The following is a 22,397-nucleotide window of genomic DNA, read 5'->3' as shown; positions in this document are numbered from 1 at the left end:
GTCTAGTGTCTTTGATGGCCTCATCATCTAATCATAGGTTTAACATTACTCATTTGCTGGCTCCAGGAATTCCTGCCATTAAGGGCCCTAGAGATGAAACTTTGCCTCAAATATTGATTGAAAGGAAGAGAGAGAAATTTAAGCTCTGCGCAATGCTTTTTCTTTAGATATCCCAGTAAAGCTGTGTAACAAATGCAGCTAAATCAATTTGCTATTTTTATTACTATTACGCATGTTATTTATTATTTCAAAATATTTTACTATTTAAAAAACAAGATTAATTTTATACCTGAAATACTGTGAATAACCTGATCATTTTAAAGTTTTCAACATTTATTCATTCCCTTCAGCGTTTGCTTGGGAGATCTATTTTCCTCCTACCCAATTACTCTGGGAAACTGCAAGCATATAGTTTGCATAGCCCATCTGATACTTCAGGGTTGTTTTCATGTCTTCTAAATAAAGAAGATTTTGTATCCTAATGTCCATCTATTACTAAGTACTTGAGAAGGTAATGCTGTGTTTGCTGATGTTAAATGTTTCTGCAGGAATTGATCAACAGGGGGCTGTAGAAGTGCAAATGGCATTCTCCCCTCACCTTCCGAACTCCAAAAGTATTGCTTCTGTAAATTGCATCTCCACAGAATATTGCATTTATTCCTATAGGTGTACAAAATTGCAGGAGAAAAAAAAAATCGTTCACATGGTAAAAATGTTTGTCAAAAGAATACAGAAGGTAAACACTATGAAAATACAAATACATAACATGACTAGAAGAGAATGGCAGACAGACAAATACTGTAATCCACCCTATAGCTAACAGAATTTGGAATTTGGAGATCTAGGAGATGTCATCTGCAGCAAATGAGGATAACTCATGTCTATAAAAAGAGAGATAGTGCTACCTCAGGTTTTCCATATGATAGAGTAGTATGAACTTTAAAGACTATATAAAGTACTGTGTTTTTTCAGTAATCCTAATGTAACTAGGGCTTTTCCTCCTAACATGGGGAAATCCTTCGAATTGAATGACATTTTACAGGTTATGTGGGGAAGTTTGAAATGTGTCATTCAAAAGATAGATGCCAATATTAAAAAACCTTTGAGAAGTACAATTTTGTTTGCATAGAACAAAGTAACTTTAGACATTGGAAAGGAAAGGGAAATGCAAAGTTTGTTTTCCTTTCATTTGCTACAGCAAATTAGGTGCTTTTATGCTCTTTATGTTGGAAATTCCATGTTAACAACTACAGATTAGCAAGGATGTCAGGATTTTTTTCTTATCTGAGCTCCTGAATAAAATCAACATTGCCAGCGGCTCACGTCCAAGGTATGGTCTAAATTTACATGAAATATCACATTACAAATGTCTGAAGGTACATGTCATGGATAATTCAGTTCATATGGCAGCTTTCTAGACTCTGAGGGATATGCAATCAAGCCTTTCCCCCAGAGGAATTTGGAGTTTCTGTGAAAAATACATTTTAAGTTTTAAAGGAACTCCTGTAGGGATAGTGCATCATTTGTGGGTTTGGGGAAGAACAAAAAAGTTCTACTCTCTGTATTATCAGAATGTCTTTTGTACTGTAACTTGCTTCCCTTCACCAATTTTATTTTTTCCTAGTATCACCTACATAACTAGATTAAAATTGAGGTTAATTTGAAGGTTTTCTTTATTTCTTATATAAATGAAAAACATACATTCAAGTACTTGAAAGATTTTTTTTTCTAGATAACTCATAGTATACATATAATGATTTTCACTTTTCGTAAAATAGGCATGTAGTGTATTTTAACATAAAATGGATGAAGATGGGGTGTTTGACAAGACCTGTGCTTGATTAGCTGGTCTTTGTTCCCTCAGCCTAGTTGAGCATGTCACAGCTGTGTTGCTGTTAAGAGTGGCAGATTTCTTCAATACACCGTGCAATTTAAAAAAAAGCCCCAAAACATTTATTTTTTTGCAGTGTAGTTCCTTCTTACATCAGATTTAGATTTCAATTGCTCTTTTTTTTACAATAGTTTCCAATTACTTCCAGATCTTTTACAATTTTTTCTCTTTGGGAGTACAGCTTCTGCAGAAACTGAATGATGTTATCCCAAAGGAGTTTTATCTCATGCTACTTGTATTTTTCTGTACCTTATCTATTAACAGGGGAAATTTATTTTCTTAAATAGAAAATCCTGTCTTAGTATTTAGAACATTTTATTACTTGACCTCTTTAAAAATATAACTATTATAATGGATAAATGGTTATGTTCAGGAAAAAAAAAATACTTTGTCATTTGTTGTTGTAGAATACATGTAGAATATTTGACAACTTTCAGGATTTGTAGTTTCCAATACGTCAGTTATTTTGTTGATTTCCCTTCTCCTGTGTTGGAAGTTTGATCAAGATTATCATTCAGTAGCTTCCAAAGGAAATACCAAAATTCGAATGAAAATAGAATCATAGAATAGGGTTGGAAAGGACCTTAAGATCATCTAGTTCCAGCCCCCCTGCCATGGGCAGGGACACCTCACAATAAACCATGTCACCCAAGGCTCTGTCCAGCCTGGCCTTGAACACTGCCAGGGATGGAGCATTCACAACCTCCCTGGGCAATCCATTCCAGAGCCTCACCACCCTCACAGTAAAGAACTTCTTCCTTATATCCAATCTAAACTTCGCCTGTTTAAGTTTTAACCTGTTACCCCTTGTCCTGTCACTACAGTCCTTAATGAAGAGTCCCTTTCCAGCATCCCCATAGGCCCCCTTCAGGTACTGGAAAGCTGCTATGAGGTGTCCACTCAGCCTTCTCTTCTCCAGGCCGACCAACCCCAACTTCTTCAGCCTGTCTTCATACGGGAGGTGCTCCAGTCCCCTGATCATGCTCGTGGCCCTCCTCTGGACTTGTTGCAACAGTTCCATGTCCTTTTTATGTTGAGGACACCAAAACTGCACACAGTGCTCCAAGTGAGTTCTCACAAGAGCTTAGTAGAGGGGCAGGATCACCTCCTTCAACCTGCTTCTGAATCACTGTGTTGAGGAAAAAGATTTATTTTAGATTCTATCCCTTGTAAATAGGCTTTTATTGGAAAAAACTGCATGAGAAATGAGGAAAAGGGTGAAAAGGGTGTACATACCCACAAAATACTTTACTTAAAACTGGCAATTTAAACCTCTTAGGAGATTCTTAAATAAATAATAACACAGAGTACCTCTTATAATTAAGGTCTAAATAAAATCTATAAATTGTTTACTTTTATGAAAAATTGTAGAATTTAAAAGTATGTTAAATAAAGCAAACTATACCAAGAGGATATCCGTAACTTGACTAACTCCGGTATGTAATTAATGGCTAAACTGCACTTCAGCTAAGCCTTTCAAATGTTAGCTAGCAGTGTGAGCTTCATAAATGAGCTGTGTCTGTCCACATTGTCTTATCTGTTAACCTGTAAACTTAGAAACTCTTTGGGCTGAATCTAGTCTGTCTCTCCATATCACAAGCAGCCATTCAGTACATACTTAATCAGAAAAGATCTGTGAAGGTTCTGTTCCCATGCAGCACAGTCCATAAAACACTTCCCAGCGGTTTGATGTGTAAGCCATAGCAGTTGTATACCACTATATATACTATAGCAATCAAAACTATAAATTGGCAAAATGGGGCAGAAGGCAGGAAAGGGAAAGGTGAATGAGTGCATTGCCTCTTGTCCTAAGCAGCAAGAAAAAATTTGAAACAGTATCAAGAAATTAACCTCACTCCAAGGAGAAGAGGGAAAACAAAGAAAGAAACAATGTGCCTTGCCAATGCAAATTTGAATGAAATTCTCTCTGGGGAAATATGGTGATAGGCTCTGAGAATACAGGAAGGCCCATCAATCAGGCACTGGAGAAATTTCAGTAGGCACTAGCACATGTAAATGTGCATTTTGCCTCGAAGTGTGCAATAGCTCTTGGGCTTCAGAAACTGGCAGCTGCCCAACACAGAAACCAAACAGAAAAAGAAAACTTTTTCTGGTCCCTACAGCTGACCAGAAACAGCCCTGAAATGTGTGATTCATATAATAGAAACACAATCCATGCTTCTTGATACTAAACATACTCTATTCAAGGCTTTCTAGAAAAGTTTTAAGTAATAATCATCCAGATCTGCTATACAGTACCTTTTGATCAAGCACAATCATTACATCTTAAAGATCTTAAGTATCTTAAGACAGTTAGCTCTGTTTCTGTACTATGCTATTTGTATGCCTATTTTACTTTTTAATTTTATGCATTATTAAAAACCTTCTAATTTTCATTATAGATTTATTTGAAATAATTTTGTATCTGTTTACTATTGTGGCCAGTATTAGATTAAACTTTAATTATGCCTATTAGTACTTATTTTTTTCCCTCCAGAGGTATTCCTGTAGTTCTTGTATTCCTAAACTTTTGTTTGATAAGGGATAGCACTTGCATAGTAACTCTGATAGCAGCACACTAACAGGAGTGTTTACTATTTGTCTTTTTGACACCAACTGTGGTAGGAAGGCTGAAGACAAGTTAAATAATGGATGTTTCTCTTAAATCTAAAGAATAATGAACCTGGGGCTTAATCTGTTTAGGAAGTTAGTCTGATGTAACTTCAATGGTGAAATTGAGGTTGGTTATGCAAATTCCTATGCAGGTATAATTTTTAATCTTTCTTTTTCCTCTGAAACAAGTTGAATGTTTTACCTTTGGCCGTGTTTTCCAGTTTGTCCTCTTGGATTATGCACTGTCTCTGTATTTGTACCTGTGCAACTAGGAGGAGATGCATATCATATCACTGCAAAAGTCTGAATTCAAATTTTTATAGAAGGGAAGGACACATAGAAACACACGTGAAAGCATACAGAAACTCATTGTTTTGATAATCTGTTTTTCCAGCATTTCTTGAAAATATTTAGCTTAACAAAGTTCTGGATCTGCTACAGTGCTGCTGTCCTGCAACTTTTGTATCAGTGCTGATATTCATAAGACTAACTCACAAGCACATCTGAAAACTGTTCAGATATTTGTTTCCTGGTTTAGTGGGTTAACCTGGTCAAGACCCTGGTTCAAAAGTCATCAGAGATTCTCGAAGAGCTCAGGATTGCAGATCTAGGAGCACAGAGGAGAAGAGAGAAAACACCACTCATGTTTTCACGGCAGCAATCTGTAAATTCAGATCTCTGCATCTAATGGAATCATACTCTTAGGATGTAGTTCAGATGGTCAGCTTGGTCTTCTCTCTGGCCCAGATCACATTAGCAGAGGTATCATATTTTCTCTATGTCTAGCTCCATATTCTTGCTTGCTCCCTTTCACCAATACGTGTGATGATGGAAACAGCCACATCAAAATAAGAAGTAACTCTAGATAAAACAGTAATTTTTGATAGATCACACTTTTAGAATAGCCATGAAAGCAATAGCTTGTAGCAGGTGACAGGTAGGATGTCTGGGTCTGTAGGAAAGAAAGCCTGGCTCTGTGGCAGTCAAGAAAAAAGAAAACAATTTTGGCATTTGATGGAGACGAAGAATAAAAAAAAAAAGTGCATGGATTGACATACACTGGACAAAGTGCTAGAAAGGTGTATGAAATCATCGGTCATGTAGCTCCAGACTGAAGTTTTGTACCTTCACCTTTTACCACAGGCTCAAATTTAATTTCAATAAATAAAGTCTTTGTAGCTGAAGGTAGTACTTTCTCTAATATTGTCATCCTGTTTGGACTATGTAAAGGTCCAACAAGAGAGAAACATTTCTACTGTGTCCTTATCCATCATCATATATGGTACAAATAACTCACACATGTAGTTATGTTCTGATGTTGATTTGGGGATCTTCACAATCGAGAACATGGCCTATACACAAAATAAGTTGTTACACACAGTTAGTGTAATTTACAAAAGCAGAAATGAATTCCAGTACAAGGGGAAGTGGAAAACTTTTTCATATATATTTCTTTTTTTTTCTTTTTTTTTTTTACAGGTGAGGGTGGATGTATTTTGTTGTTTGATTATTTTTGTCTGGTGTCTCCACTTGCTTCATAGAATTCTGGAAGTTTTCCAGAAGATGATCATTTTGCATTATCTTTTTTTTACACTAAAGGGTTGTCAGAAAATTTTTTTGCATTTATTCCTTGTCCATGTGTGGAATGTCTTCCAGACCAATCTCAGTCTTCCCATCTCTTGGCCATCTGCTTCTGATAATCTAACTTTCAGATGGAAATCATCAGTGTATTCTTTCCTACTTGTTGGACAATTGTACTTCATTGATTTTTCTGTGAGATATCCTTCCAGATCCCTGTACACTCAGAAACCTACTTCTGTGGTTTGCCTTTAGTAATAAGCAGGATCTCTTCTTCAGTATCTTACTTACACCATAGTCATAATGGAACTTCTGGTCTCTTGTCTGTCCTTGTCAGAGTATTTTTGTCAAAAAAGTGCTTTTATTACACATCTGTGAGATGCTGACCTGTACCTCTTCTAGAGTCATGGCAAAAGAGGCAGGATCAAAAAACTGTAAGAATTACTTTCTCCATGTCCTGGTATGTCAAGGTGTCTTCCTCTGACTGCTCTACAATTGAGTTGCCCACAATTGAGAAGGATCTTAGATCAGAGGAAAACACCTAGAAAGTCAGAAGGAGTCAGTTGTTATTTCTTAAAGGGCTGAGAAACAGTGCAAAAGCTCATTATTGGAGGCTATCATTATTAACAAATATAGTTTCGAGGGGGTTTACTATATGTGTAATGGAGACAATGTGAGGAGTAGTTTTCTGTACATCAGGAAGTCTTCTCTTTAATGGTGCATTTTGGAAGATGTTAAGTTAGTTATTCACCTAAAACATCAGAATTATAGGTTGTTGAGTAATAAGCAAATTAGCTTTTAGGATTAATACCCGTGTGTAGCAACACCTGATGTTAATGATAATTTTCGTGTCTCTTAAAAGGAAGAAGTATTTTTCCAGTAATGAAGTAAGCTCTAGAAGTTGTGGAGATGTTTGTATCTTCTAATGCATATCTTTTGTCTGTATTAGAAGATACACAAAATTCCTACAAGTTGATGAAGGTTAATATTCTAAAAAAATTTGGTCATTTCCCTGGTGTTGCTTGGATAATATAAAATATTTTGCAACTGTGGATTTTTTTTTTTCCTCTTCTAAGATACCAATGAAATGTTCCTCTGGGAACATTTGACTTCACTTCCAAGATAAATTGAGCAATTACCGCAGGTGATCACAAGGGCAAGTCAGAAAAACAGAGGAAAAATGACGCTTTACTCTTGTGAAAGTGAAACCTAAAACTTCCCACTACCTTTGCTGCATTGTTAAAGTCATAGTCACATAAATAGTGTTGTGAAAGTTTCATATTCTTTTCCTTTCTGTGATTTGGCCAGAAGCCCAGTGCATTTGAATGCTTGCAGTTTTGCCTTCCAGGAGGATGTCATCAGTCATTCTGCAGCTTCCTTACTGTGGGAAATAGCCACTATTAAAATGGATGACTGATCATAAAATCCTAAAAATTATCCCAAATTTCCTTTAAAGAGTAGACCAAAAATAATTTTATTTATCAACTATCAGCAGTAGTGAGATCAGGATAAAAGCAGCAGAATTTCAGTTCTTAGCTCTGATTCTCATTCCAACAAATAATGGAAGCTTTTAAGACTCCAATATCTTCAGATAAATTCTTCTAGGAATGGTAGGGACAGTCTTAAAAGCTGCATAATCTCAAAAATTTATGAGTAATTTACTAAAAAATTTATGAGACTGTATCTTGAAATCAGTTGAGTTTTCTGGTTTTACCTACTTTTAGTTGACATAGTTTTTTGCCATAAAAATATTTCCTTCAATCTTGTAACATTTCCTTTGAATCTTTCCCTTAAGTAAAGCAAGCTCTTACTGATTTTAGAAGGTAACTTCACAACATGGAGTTCAAACCCAAGCTAAATTACATGCATGTTGTGAATTGCAAACACATTTTAATAAAATTTCCTCTTCCTCCTCCTGATCAAAGGTAGCACCTGTTCAGCTCTGTACAAGACTTTTCTCAAAACATATTCAAGAGTCTAGAAAGAGTGTCAATGTAATAGAGTATCATTTGTATCAGGAAGCTATGATTAAAATAGAGTGATTGAAGACTGAGTTATCAACTGAGTTATTAATATCTTAGACTAGACCATTTGATAAATATTCAATATGACAAAAGGAAAAAGAATGACTTGGATTAGTTTAAGACATAGGTTCCTGTCTATTCAGTAACTGCAGTTTGATGAGAAACTAGTAATTTGACAGTTTTAGACTTCCTTGCAGAAAGTAGAAAGGGTAAGAACTTCCGAAAACTCTGAAAATCACTATTCCTTTTTTTTTTAATAAGGATTTTATGTCAAATTTATTAATTTTTAATATTATTGCAAGATACTTTAACAGAAATTTTCTAATCATCATGAATAAAAAATTAAAAAATTATTGTATGCCAAAATTGGCTTGGAAAGAAATATAATATAAAGGAAAGCTTTTAGCATGCCAAGCCTAGTTGTTCCTTCTTTGCTCTTTCACTATTATATTCTACCCGTGCAAATTTTCAGGTATCAATTTAATGCCTTGTTAGATTTGTTAATGCATTATTTCTCTCTGACACACACACACACACACACACACACACCCCTTTTTTTTTTCTTTTTTTGGTAGGCTTTGGGTTGATTTTTTTGTTTGTTTGGGTTGTTGTTTTTTTTTTTTAGTGTAGCAGGGATTGGAGAATTTTAAAGAAATAGGACTAGGAAAATACACTCAAAAGTAAAAATTGTAAGAATAGCAGAGAGTAGGAAAGAAAAAAAGCAATTGAATATCTACTGTGTTACCGCTTATTATTTAGTTTTTTTAGCCTTTTACTCTCATCCCACTTCTATTCATCTCCTGTCTTCTTCTGCATGGACATTTTCATAAAGGAATTCTGTCAGAGAATGTGTGCAGATGCTTTCTGGTTGCAGTGATGCTTTTCAACCAATGAAAGAATAGAGGAGGAGGGAGGCCAAGTTAAGGGGGAACAAGGAGGTGGCATTTGCCAGTAGCCTAATAATTTAGCACATTTTTGATGTCTTTAATAGAAGTTTGCATAATTTTAGAACAAAACCATACTGCACAGTAATTGCCTATCTAAAATTATGTCTGTTTATTGTGTATAAAGACAATTTTTTTTTATTTGTTGCAACACGAGTAAAGTTAAAATAGAATTTGCTATCTTCATCATGGTTTTAGTACAAAACATTTGTGTCATTGTTCTTGAACACCATCTCTGTTAGTCTCTAAATATGCCTCTATTTCTGAGTCTTCTACACCCTACCTAGTTCTAAGAGCTGCACTGTAATTGTCGTTCCCCCCTGCTCTATCAAACAGTAGCCCCTGTTTGATACACAAGAATTACTTCTTGTGTAGAAGAAATTCTGTGGTACACAATTTTGTCAAAGTCTTCCATCACTTCAGCATGTAATTGGCATCAGCATTTTGGGGCACAGAAAAATCTCCCAGCTCTTGTTTTAAGGCTCAGAAGATTCGGGATATGAACTACACCAAACCACTTGAAATATGGTGTAGTCATTCAAGCACTTAAGTGCTAATAACCACATTTCTGTGCTACGATTCTACTTGCCTACAGCATAAATTTTCCAACCACTGTCACTGCATCCGTTATGTTTGGTGTTTATCTTTCTGCTTTTTGTATCTTGATAGCGAGAAAGGTTTTCTGTGGAATCTAAGATAATATAAGTGCTGTACAGTCTTTGAGCATGTAACTCCACCTCTTAATCTTTTTCTTAAAGTATATGCAGTAATCTGAATGGCCATTGCAAAGGCAACTAATGCTGGCATTTCTATGTATTTCCATTTATTATTTGGGTCTTCCAAAAAGAAACTGGGAAAAATTTGTCTCTTCACAAGTACAGCTCACATCTCAGGATCATGAATCTGTTATACTAAACTATGCCTTAAACTTGGATGAAATTGTAGTAGTAATAATTATCCCCTTGTTTGTGGATTAATGGGGAGTTAGGAGTTTCTAGTGAACTTTGTAGTAGTCAGTTTCTAGTGAAGCAATGCATGAACCATGAATATTGGTTTCTTTCTGGTTCTGCTTTGTGATGTTTTCCACTAGTTTTTATAGATAGTTGGGCAGTTTTCACACATTTTTATAATGGATAATTACTTTTGATATATTAATGAGATTTTCCATGAACAAGAGATTTGTTTGCTTCCACATAGGTATCTAATGGCTTTTTAAGTACATTAAGATATCTCACCTAAAATCCAGTAGCCATTTTGAATTTCCTGCAGTATCTATCTGAGATATTTGTGCTGAGCAGGAAGATATGACAAAAGACTTGCAAGAATCTTCTGGTCTTTTGCAGACACAGGTAGATGCACTGTCTCTCTTTAAAAAATTAATTAGCATGCTTTCTTCTAGCTGTTAGGAAGCTTTTTTTTTTTTATCTTCTCTGTTTTCAACTTTTTTCCTGAATTAGTCGCACCACTTCTGCTTTCCTGATTGCAAAAGTCACAGCAGCTGTGGTGCTGAAAAGTATCTCAAAAGAAAACATTAATGGGGGGTTTATAGAGTACCTTAAAAGGCTCTGATTAAAGAAAAAAAAAGAAAAAAAAAATCTACACAGCAAATACTACCTCTATCCAAGGATACTGTTTCTTAAAATGGCACAATATCTATGTATATACAATTGAATCCTGTCCTTCTTAGTTTCTCAGAGTGACATTGTACTATACCAAGGTGATTCAGTTGCTTCAAAAATTAGATCATTAGGTTTGTTTCAATTACTGGATTTGGAAAAGAACAAAATCAACAGCACTGAAGAAAGGACCTGCTTTTTAGAGCACAAGCTAAAGGCTCAAGTACTGATACTCCATCTTCACTAAGTAGAATTTACCTGCTCAGTAATGGATTAAAAGTATGCTTATTTTTGGGTATTCTAGTATCTGTATTTTAGTAACTTGCCTCTTACGAAACCAGACATGACTACGAGATTATTGGGGGGGGGGGGGGGGGGGGAGGGCTGTTAAGATGCATGACTTGGTCAAATCTGTGTGTTTTCATAGGATCAGTAAGAAGCACCTTGCTGATTAATGACTCTTTTCCACAACTATTCTTTGAGAAAATTTGTATATCTGTGCAAAGTTGTCATTTTTTTTTTGTCTTTTTTTTTTCCATATTAAGAAACAAGTATTGGAAATTTCTGTCTGATTTTTCATTCCTGGAAAAAAAAAATTAATGTAAAGCAGAATAGTTCTGTAACTGTAACTTTCTCTGCTTATTCTTGTTTATAAAATGAAGTCTCAGACTAGAAAAATTCTCTCTGAACTGTAATCCAGCTAGTATATTTTGATATTTATTTGTGTATGATGAAAAGGAAATATTTATTACTCTTGAAGAATTTTTTCAATAAATTATCCCTAAAGAAAGGAAACTTTACTTGCTAGAGAGATTTATTAATCTTTCATCTCAAGTATCCAAAGTCTGTTGGTGTGATAGAGGCAGTGATTTGTATGTTTATGAATGATGTATTGAGGATTTTCTCTTTAACTTCATGGTATATGAAATAAAAGAAATATTTTAATATCTATTAAGTGGCTTAAATAAGTTTCAAAATTTATCTTGGAAATCCATGCTAATGGTAAACGAATTTTAAAAAGTCATTTTGTTATTAGCAACTGGTTTTGTTTTCACTTATAACAGGGAAGAAATAAAGATTGAACTCAAGGGGGGGTGGTTGGTACACAGATTATTGCCTGCTCTATATAACAAAATATACAAGATGTAACAGTGACGCGATGTGAAGAAACTGCTGCTGCTGTACTTTCTTGATGTGTTCATTGGCCTACTGTGTGAATTGGAGTAACAGGATGTGTTTTCATATTCTCTAGACAATGAAACTAAAGCTTGCTTACGGGTAAAACAGGGAACGAGACCATCTAAAATTTATTTGAAAATGAATAGAAATGATTGGTTTGGGGTTTTTTAGGCATTACATTAAGAAGTTCAGCCTAAGTTCAAGCTCCTTAGGGAAGTTATCAGGGTCAGCATCAGAAATGTTGTTTAAAATCCTTGGGTTTTGATCATGTTATATTTTGTCTTCTTAGGAATGGCAAAATTCTATTCAGAAGAATGCAGGACTTGCATTTATTGAGCTGATCAATGAAGGAAGGTAATTAATTTTAAACCTTTTGAGCAAGTATTTTTGCATTTATCCCATTGGGTGATAACACTTCCTCACCATCTGTTCCAAAAAGATTGTGAAGAAGCCGTTTTAATTAAGAGGTTTATTGTATAGTTACTTTATATAGTAAATATTTAATTTGCAAATGTGTAAATGCAGAAAATTTTGTTTATTGACAAAAGGAAATACTGCTCCCATGAACTGTATATAGGCTTGGGTTTATTTGAGAATTGAACCACCATTTTTCCAGAGCAGCAAGGTTGTTTTACCCACACAGTCCGGGGAGCCCAATCTGTAAACCCATCTGCTGCTCCATCTGTTTTAGAAGCACCACGTTCATTGTACAGATGCACTTCTTTATTCTATCATTTAATGAAAAATTATTTTATCTGAAATTTCTGGTCCAGTTTGAGTCCTGGAAAACGCACAGGATATTATAAGAGCTGCTTTGCTTTGCAAATTGCTAAGATACTTTATTATTAATCCTTAACTAATTTTAATGTTGTATCTATCTTCTACTCTGTGCAAGGTTTGTTGGTACTCCCAGCCAGCAAGCTGAGCAGCCAGGGGGGACTCGTTGGGCTTCCTGGTAGTGGAATGCCACAGACAAGCAGAGCTGCTTGTGTAATGTGTGTGACTCGTATTGGCTAGTACATTAAAACCATTTGAATCTAGATGTCTTCATATGTGCAGCTGAAAAAAGAAAAATACATATAAGCCTGTTGAAGACCTGTTGTCATTTTATATGTGATTTCTTTTTTTCACCAGTGGTACCTCATCACCAAAGTATCAAATCTTTTCTTTATTATGGGATATTTTTTGTCTGCCTGATATTTCAGTGGTTAAATCATGTATTTATTTAAAATGAAGTTTAGAAAACATCAGAGTATAGGAATATAGGAATATGAGTATCTGAAGAACAGGGGCATGTAGCTTATTACCAAATTTTTGGTTGCTATACATTCTCATTATATTCACTGTGCACACTGGAGTTAAAGTGCAGTGTAGCAATGTGAAATGTAGTCCTCGTTGGAAATACTTCTTGCTACAAAGTGGCAATGCAGTTTTTACACCATAATAGGGCTTACCTGAGTAGATCATTTGCTGCACATTATACAATAAATATTACCTGGCAATAGATTGAATAATAATAGCTTATAGCTTTTATTCCCAGATAGCAATATACAATCCCATTCTGACCTTTTTTTTATTTTCTAAACCAGGCTAGTAAGGTCAGGTATGATTACAAACTCACTATTAATAAAATGCTCATTCTGAACAAATCCTGTATCTGCATATTTTTAGCAGTCAGATATTAATATATCTACTCTCTTCTAACAATAACTTTTCAAACAAAGTAATATTTCAGAACTGCTGCTTAAATCTGATCAAAGGAATGTCTAATCAAACTGCACTTAGACACATGTTCCTTCATATACTTCTATCAGAAAGATGTACAGAACAAGTGTGTACACATTGCTAGAGTACTTTTCTCTGCAATCAGCCCATTTGTTTTTAATTTACCCTTTTGGGTATAAAGATAATCCTTTCACTGGAAATTATTATAAATATTTATTCTACTTAATAGCTAAAATTGTGAATGCAATTCATCAATCATAGCTAGAGAATGCAATTGTGCAGTTGTCAACAATTAACAGCACATAAACAGTTGATGAATGTGCAGCTGAATTAAAGTGCTCCCCAGGATAACCTGAAATTATAAACTGAATCATTTAAAGGAATCTAACAAAGGGGTTTTATAATTAAAACAAAGCAGGGTTAATGAGTTGTAAAATTGCATATAATCGCTGTGCTATAATGAATGAATTTTAAATTATAAAAAGCAAAATGAAGACTAAGAATATTTTGAAGGACTTTCTGGCTAAGAGTTTGAGAGACCTAGGTAATAAATCAACTGTTTTGTGAAAGCTTTTTTTTTTTTTGAGTGTGGAGGAAAAGGTTTAGGTGCAATGCAGAGGAAAAGAGTTTTTAATATGTTCATGCAGAAGTCTATCTGGTTTAATACATGGACACTAAAAGGTGATTTTCTGATTACTTAACTTTTGTTGTTTCGCCTTTAAATAATTCAAGTGCCTTTCTAATCTTTAACTTCATTAGAAATGTTCTCAAATAAAATATTTCAGTTTAATTGTACTTAAAAAAATATATATATTCCTGCCACTGTAATAAATTGCATTTTAATTTTAAACCAATTTATTAACTGTGCTTATTTTCATGTTTTGTTTGTTTGTTTTAGATAATGTTTTCTTAGGAATGTCTGAATGACACATTTGTAGAGCTCACCATACAAACACTCTGATGAAGCTTTCTAAAAGTAGGAAGTGTTACAATAGGTTTTCATATAAAAAGAGTATCTGCCTCTAGATTTAAATACTTTCAATATTTAATTTGTAATTGTAGAATAACACTATAATATACCTGAAAAATTTAGAGACACCCTTGCTGTGATCTTGAAGTTTATGCTTTTTAATCACTCATGCTATGAATATGTGATGTTGAGGTTATCACACATGTCAAGAGCTTTACTGATAGAAGCTTAATTAAGGATTACAGATTTACATTTGGGTAGACATGTAAGTAGACTTCTTATTTAAGAGCTGGATGCATCTAACATGTTGGCTGTAAAAGGAGACATGAAAAGAGTTCTCCGGGAATGATGTGGGAGGGAGATTATAACCCACATTTAAGTGGAGTGGTGATGGATAAGGTCAAAAGAAAAGGGTGTAGGGTGACAGGAACAACAGATAAAGATAACAGCACCCATCTCAAGTAAGTATGTACACAAATGCATACATTTGAAGCATACATTTCATTTAGAATAATAGAATCGTTAGGGTTGGAAAGGACCTTAAGACCATCTAGTTCCAACCCCCCTGCCATGGGCAGGGACACCTCACAATAAACCATGTCACCCAAGGCTCTGTCCAACCTGGCCTTGAGCACTGCCAGGGATGGAGCATTCACAACCTCCCTGGGCAACCCATTCCAGTGCCTCACCACCCTTACAGTAAAGAATTTCTTCCTTATATCCAAACATTCCATGTTTAAGTTTTAACCCCATTACCCCTTGTCCTGTCACTGCAGTCCCTAATGAAGAGTCCCTCCCCAGCATCCTTGTAGGCCCCCTTCAGATACTGGAAGGCTGCTATGAGGTCTCCACGCAGCCTTCTCTTCTCCAGGCTGAGCAGCCCCTACTTCCTCAGCCTGTCTTCATATGGGAGGTGCTCCAGTCCCCTGATCATCCTCGTGGCCCTTCTCTGGACTTGTTCCAACAGTTCCATGTCCTTCTTATGTTGAAGACACCAGAACTGCACATAATACTCCAAGTAAGGTCTCACGAGAGCAGAGGAGCAGGATCACCTCCTTTGACCTGCTGGTCACGCTCCTTTTGATGCAGCCTAGGATACGGTTGGCTTTCTGGGCTGTGAGTACACACTGCCTGCTCATGTTCATTTCCTCATCAACCAACACCCACAAGTCCTTCTCTGCAGGGCTGTTCTGAATCTCTTCTCTGACCACCCTGTAGCTGTGCCTGGGATTGCTCCAACCCAGGTGTAGGACCTTGCACTTGACATGGTTACACTTCATGAGGTTGGCATCAGCCCACCTCACAAGCGTGTCAAGGTCCCTCTGGATGGCATTCCTTCCCTCCAATGTATCAACTGAACCACACAGCTTGGTGTCATCAGCAAACTTGCTGAGGGCACACTCAATCCCACTGTCCATGTCACCAACAAAGATTTTGAACAACATCGATCCCAACACTGATCCCTGAGGGACGCCACTCATTACTGGTTGTAGCAATGAAACTAGCAGTAGAAATTATTCCACATGCTATCACAAAACTGTGACATCACTGGAATGAATGAGATTTAGTGCAACAGCCTGCACTACCTGACAGAAGTGCTGCAATGGTCAGATATAAGTTCCTCAGGAAAGACAGGCAGAGAAGTCTTTTCCTCTGGAGGTATTCAAGACCTGTCTGGACACGTTCCTTAGTAATGTGTTTTCAGTGACCCTGCTTGGGCAGGGAGTTTGGACTAGATGATTGCCAGTGGTCCCTTCCAACCTCAACCATTCTGTGATTATGTTGCATTCTCTGTGAAGAATCAGCTCAGTTGTGTGGAGCTCCTCAGTGGGATGGCTGACAGTCTGGTTGATAACTTGCAGGACAGGATAAGCATCCAGTAAGGGTAAGAGCATAGTGAGGGTTTCTTACAGACCACTTATTCAGTGTGTCTGTCAGGGACAGTGGCCTGTTGCCAAATGGGATGAATGATTTAGTGACAGGTAAGCTCAATGCCTTATTTGCCTCAGTCTTCACCAAGGTTTCTCAAGGCTCTCTATTTAGTGAAAAGGTTCAAGGAGAGCAAATAGCAGTGGATGAAGATTGAGTCAAGAATTCCTTGAGATCTGTAATACTGATGGACTGCATCTGATGGTAGGGAAAGTGCTCACAAGCTGTTCACTATTATCTCTGAAAGGTCAAGGACACTGGTGCAAGTCACAGGTGCCTTTAGAAAGACAAATGTTGCATCCATCTTTAAACTTATTCACAAAAGCCAGAGAACTATAAACTGGTCAGCTTTTCTTCTGTCCTTTGGAAAACCATGTAGCAAGTCATTTAGGAGCACATTTCTGGCTACGTGAAGGAGAATGTAATTGAGAATAAACATAGGAATAGTTTAGCTTTTGTAAATCTGACCAACCTGTTTGCCTTTTATAATGCAACAACTAAATTTGTGGACATGAGGAGAGCAATGACCATCATTAACTTTCACATTGGCAAGTTTTCCACACTGTGTCCCACAAATGTATCAGTTAGAATGCTATATTCTGAATGGATGGACAACTAAATATGTAGAAAACTAGCTACATAATGGGGCTCCGAGGGCTGTGGTTAATTGGTTGTATCCTACCTGGATGCCCTCTTCAGCTGGAGTATCCCATGGCTCTACCCTCCCTAAGAAATGGATGTTATAGATCATTATCCATTAGTCTTTCAGAATTGGATTATTATCCTCATCTTCCATTTCCTTCCCCTTTTATGTTTTCGCAACACTCACCTCTTAAAAAGATTGCATTGTCCTTTCATTTAAAATAATTTATTTTTAACAAAATTTCTTTATTTTAAATAGCAGGAGTAGTCTGATCATAATTTAAATTTGAGGAAACATTAAAGTATTTTTCATCTCAGATTTAAAATTGTAAACTTTGTTTCTGTAATTTCATCTCTGTGCCTAAATCTGCTTTCTGCCTTTAGCCATGAAAATACATACTTTTGCGTATCCACCTACCTGGTCATCCAAGCATACTTAAAATTCACAGGAGGCCTTTTTCTTTGAAACCTTGTTTTGTTCAGAGGTTTCACTAATTTCCTGGAAAGAGTAGCAGAATGTTTAAATAGACTGGAAATTTGTGTTTGTCTAAATTTAGATGAATTGCTGATTAAATCCTGAAAGGAGGCTAATAAAGACTTACATTCTTTCCATGTTACCTCAAGTAGGATTCTTGGTAACTGCAGAAAATTTTCTTTTGGACATCCTCTGTTGCAGTTTGGCAGTTCTGATATGTTTGGTTTGTGGTAAATGAGCTCACAGTCATTATTCACTGTCTGCAATACTTAAATGTTCAGGCCCTGTATATCTGTGGTGCCATTTGCCATATGTGATTTATGAGGTGCATTTACAATTGGATCCCTGGATACCCTTTGAAACACTTGATTAGTGCTTCAGTCCTAGAAAGATGGGGAAAGGATGCTGTTTCTTGCTTCCATCTTGACAATGACCTTGATCACGGGAACCTTGAGGTCAGAAAGGGATCTCATCTGAATCATCCAGGAATGCAAGATACTTGGTCTTCAGACCGCATGGATAGTATGTAGCTGAGGGCTAGCGGAATAACTTGCAAAGGATTCCAGTCTGATGTGAAAAATCCAGTATATACAAATCCACGTGGAAAATAACACTGGGGAAACAGTAGCACTCAGCTGCAATATATATAATTTATATATTACAGTATATAAATATTATATTTATACATATTATAAATATATATACATATTATAAATATGATTATTCTGTTTGTAACAAGATGTAACAAAATTCTATTTCTGTATTGCCACCCTCACCAAGTGTAACTTTTGATTGGAGGAGTCCTGTATCAACTGTGAGTGGCTGTTTTATAGAAATTCTTCCTAAATGTCATCTTCCACTGGTAGAGGATTCCTGTCATAGATACTTCTGTAAAACTGGGCAGTGAATGCCTGTATCTTTGCACCAGCTGAGGTGTGGGCTTGAGGTCCATTAGGTGTGTTTTTTTTATAATCTCATACTCTTTACTACAGTTGTCCTTGCCCTACCTCCAGACTAATAGTTTGTGTTAGACAAAGCATGGGGAATGAGGGTTTCAGTCATTTCATCACACATTGTCTCTGCTGCTCCTTCCTCCTCTTGGGAGGACTCCTCACACTCTTCCCATGGTCAGGCATGGGGTCCCTCCCACGGCAGACAGTCCTCCATTAACTTCTCCAGTGTGAATCCTTCCTACAGGCTGCAGTTCTTCATGAGCTGCTCCAGTGTAGGTCCCTTCCATGGATGCAGTCCTTCAGGAACAGACTACTCGAGTGTGGGTCCCTCACGGGATCACAAGTCCTGCAGCAAGCCTACTCCAGTGTGGCCTCCTCTTTCCATGGGGCCACAGGTCCTGCCAGGAGCCTGCTCTGCACTAGCATGGGCTTCCCACGGTGTCACAGACTCCTTTGGGCATCCGTGTGCTCCAGTGTGGGATCCTACACAGGCTGCAGGTGAATATCTGCTCCACCATGGACCTCTATGGGTTGCAGGGGGACAGCCTGCCTCACCGTGGGCTGCACCGTGGGCTGCAGGGGAATCTCTGCTCTGGCACCTGGAGCACCTCCTCCCCTCCTTCTTCACTGACCTTGAGATCTGTGGAGTTCTTTCTGTCACATATTCTCACTTCTCTCTCTGGCTGCAAATGTTCCTGTGCAGTAACTTTTTCCTTTTCTTTAGTGCGCTATGCTAGAGATGATACCACCATCACTGATGGGCTCAGCTGTGGCCAGTGGTGGGTCCCTCTTGGAACTGGCTGTCGTTGGCTCTACTGGACATAGTGGAAACTTCTTGCAGCTTCTCACAGAAGCCACCCCTGTAGTCCCACTCTTACCAAAACCTTGCCATGCAAACCCAATACAGACAGATTCCTCTTGGTTTATAAAATTGCTAGGCAAAATATAAAATCTTTGAGGAGTGGACAACTCTGTAGTTCACTCTGTAGTCAACTCTGAGTTTCACTGAGTCTGCTATAGCTTCTGTGGCATTTCTGAAACATTAGTTACCCTTCCTGAAGTTTATCTTGCCAATATGCTCATATTGTAGTCCAGTGGCCAGTCTTTGCATGCTGTAATTTCAAACTTTTCTCTAGTAAATTCTTCATCATTATCCTTTTGCTAGAAATCAGAGCCCTGTGTTAGACATAACCTTCCCAAGTTTATAGGAGTTTATTTTCAAAGTATTTATAGCAGTACTGTATCATACAGAACTTCAAACTCTTCAAGTTAAACCAGTTTCTGAATCCTATTATAGATACCAAGTGCAACAATAGGTTTCTTTTCTTACGAATGCCATTAAGAGTAATAGTTGTCAAAACAACTGTGTTTGGTGAAAAAGTGGCATATTTCCAGGCTGCTTCTTGGAAAAATTAAGCTATGGGCATCTGATGAAAGTAAGTTAGAGAAACATCTGTTTCCCTGGACATGTGAGTTGGCAGAACTTCTGGAATGAGTAGAGAGGAAGCAAGACCTTAGCTAAATTATAGCAAATGTTCATTCTGTAATCTGTTTTGAAAATTGCTGCTTTGGAATGATCTGCTTTTTTAGTTTATCTCAAATAAAAGAAAGATTGGGTAACTTAAGCACAATTGTTTTATCTAGCAGCATAACTGCTACAAGCCCTCTTTCTCTCTGTGTGAGATTATTACTCGGAAGAAGTGACTGCAGGATAGCAAAGTCAGTTCAGAGTACATAGTGAGATAGAAGTTTTCATCCTTCAATTCTGATAGGTGTGCATATACCCCAGTTTATCACAGTCCAACAGTCTATTCCAATCCATGTCTAAATGTGTTGCAAATATTTTATGCTTTTTACACGTTTCAAAGACAGTTTGAACATAGTCTTATCACCAACCTCATTTCCATAACTCTAAACAAAAAAAAAAAAAATTATCCCAGGCTCTTGTTATTTACCTGAATGACTTCTTGGAATGCTGGATTCCATGACCCAGCCTTTTTAAACCTCAGTATATGAAAAACAAGGGCTTCTGATTGATTACATATATTTTTTCACAATTTAGTTTAACCTCTAAGCACTCTAGACTTCTAAAGCAACCTTGCTGAGGGCAGAATTAAGGAAAGCAAGCCTTTTGAATTTAAAATAGTTTCTTGCCTGCTCATTTGCAACATTTGAAAATAACTCATATTTATGAATCGGCACATCCTGGTATGTACTTTTGCCTAGTCTGCTCTCACTCAGAAGTCTGAGACTTCATTTTTTAGGTAAAGAACAGCCTGCTGTTTACTCTTAATCCTACAGATACTCATGTCCTGTCATGCTTCCATATTCCTTATGTTCAGTTACCTATACAGAAAGCTAATTTCTCCCTAGAAGTGTGCCAGGATTTGAGTCACAAGTGATTTCAGACTGCTTTGTTGGTGGATTCCTTACTGACAGTTCTCTGGTTCAGTCTAAAACTAAATCAGACCTATTTCCTAGTAAGGGAGCTTTAACTGTGGTTCATAATTTGTGGGCATTAATAGAAATCAAGCTTGTCTTGGTAAAGAGAAACCATAAGCTAACAACTCAGTGTTCAGTCACTACCTTATGCAGTAAGAACTGCCACTCGACAAGGATGATTTTTGCTGGCCATTAGTTCCTGCTTGAGCTCAGCTCAGCTAGGGAAGGACACAGAAGCACACTTGGCTTTCATTCTGGTAGGAGTTTCAGTGGTGCAATTGAAGAAATGGTCACATAGGATAAAGCCAAATGTTATTCTAGGTCAGTGTATTTTTTCTTTCGGTATATCATAGAATCGTTAGGGTTGGAAAGGACCTTAAGATTATCTAGTTCCAACCCCCCTGCCGTGGGCAGGGACACCTTACGCTAAATCATATCACCCAAGGCCTCGTCCAACCTGGTCTTGAACACTGCCAGGGATGGAGCATTCACAACCTCCCTGGGCAACCCATTCCAGTGCCTCACCACCCTAACAGGAAAGAATTTCTTTCTTATATCCAACCGAAACTTCCCCTGTTTAAGTTTGAACCTGTTACCCCTTGTCCTGTCACTACAGTCCTTAATGAAGAGTCCCTCCCCAGCATCCCCAGGTACTGGAAGGCTGCTATGAGGTCTCCACTCAGCCTTCTCTTCTCCAGGCTGAACAGCCCCTACTTCCTCAGCCTGTCTTCATATGGGAGGTGCTGCAATCCCCTGATCATCCCTGTGGCCCTTCTCTGGACTTGTTCCAACAGCTCCGTGTCCTTTTTATGTTGAGGACACCAGAACTGCACACAATACTCCACATGAATTAGTGGAAAATACTCCACATGAATTAGTGGAAAACTATAAAAAGTACATCAAGCCTGTGGTGACACTTTTCATTCGACTCCTTAGCCCTCTGGGGGGACTGCTTGTATAAAGATTAATAAGAATGACCAGAAGGCCTGATTCAGCACTGTCTCAACATCAATCTATCTACTAGGTCTTTAGTGAGTGGGGCTTGCTAAAGCAGGATGAGGATTTACAAGGGTGAATGAGAGCAGTGGTTATAATTCAGTCACAACAAATGTTCATTGTCAGTGAAAAGGAGATATCACTAAAAAACATGTTTTATTTCCAAAGAAGAATAAAAATGGCTCTGCTCTCAAATTTCAAATCTTCCCTCTCTTTAGCATTTTGTGCCTCAAGCTCCTTCTTACTTGGATTGATCACTGTAGTACAGGGTGGTAGTTTGCAAAAGATGCAGAGGATAGACTTTTCTCCCAAAGGGGGTGCTCTGTAAAACTCTGTGCATGGGAAACATAGTTGGGCAGATGACTGAAAAATGTATCAGGATATAATGGGTGGGTTTCAAACCTGCATTAATATAAATAT

At 37.2% G+C, this 22,397-nt stretch overlaps 1 protein-coding gene across 12 annotated transcripts in view; it reads left to right on the top strand.

The window, feature by feature from the left end:
• Positions 1–22,397, top strand: part of NBEA (neurobeachin) — a 507,179-nt gene that overhangs the window by 241,321 nt on the left and 243,461 nt on the right. For all 12 annotated transcript variants that reach the window (XM_062615053.1, XM_062615045.1, XM_062615050.1 and 9 more), the window contains one exon: positions 12,135–12,199. In XM_062615053.1, the coding sequence (XP_062471037.1) occupies positions 12,135–12,199 (65 nt within the window). The remainder of the gene's footprint in view (positions 1–12,134; positions 12,200–22,397) is intronic.

Source organism: Pezoporus occidentalis, unplaced genomic scaffold (genome assembly GCF_034315485.1).
Source record: "Pezoporus occidentalis ecotype Australia unplaced genomic scaffold, CSIRO_AGI_Poc_V1 ctg18, whole genome shotgun sequence".
In the NCBI taxonomy this organism is placed as follows: domain Eukaryota; kingdom Metazoa; phylum Chordata; class Aves; order Psittaciformes; family Psittacidae; genus Pezoporus; species Pezoporus occidentalis.
The sequence above is the reverse complement of the archived record's forward strand: the minus strand, read 5'-3'. Positions and strand labels throughout refer to the sequence as shown.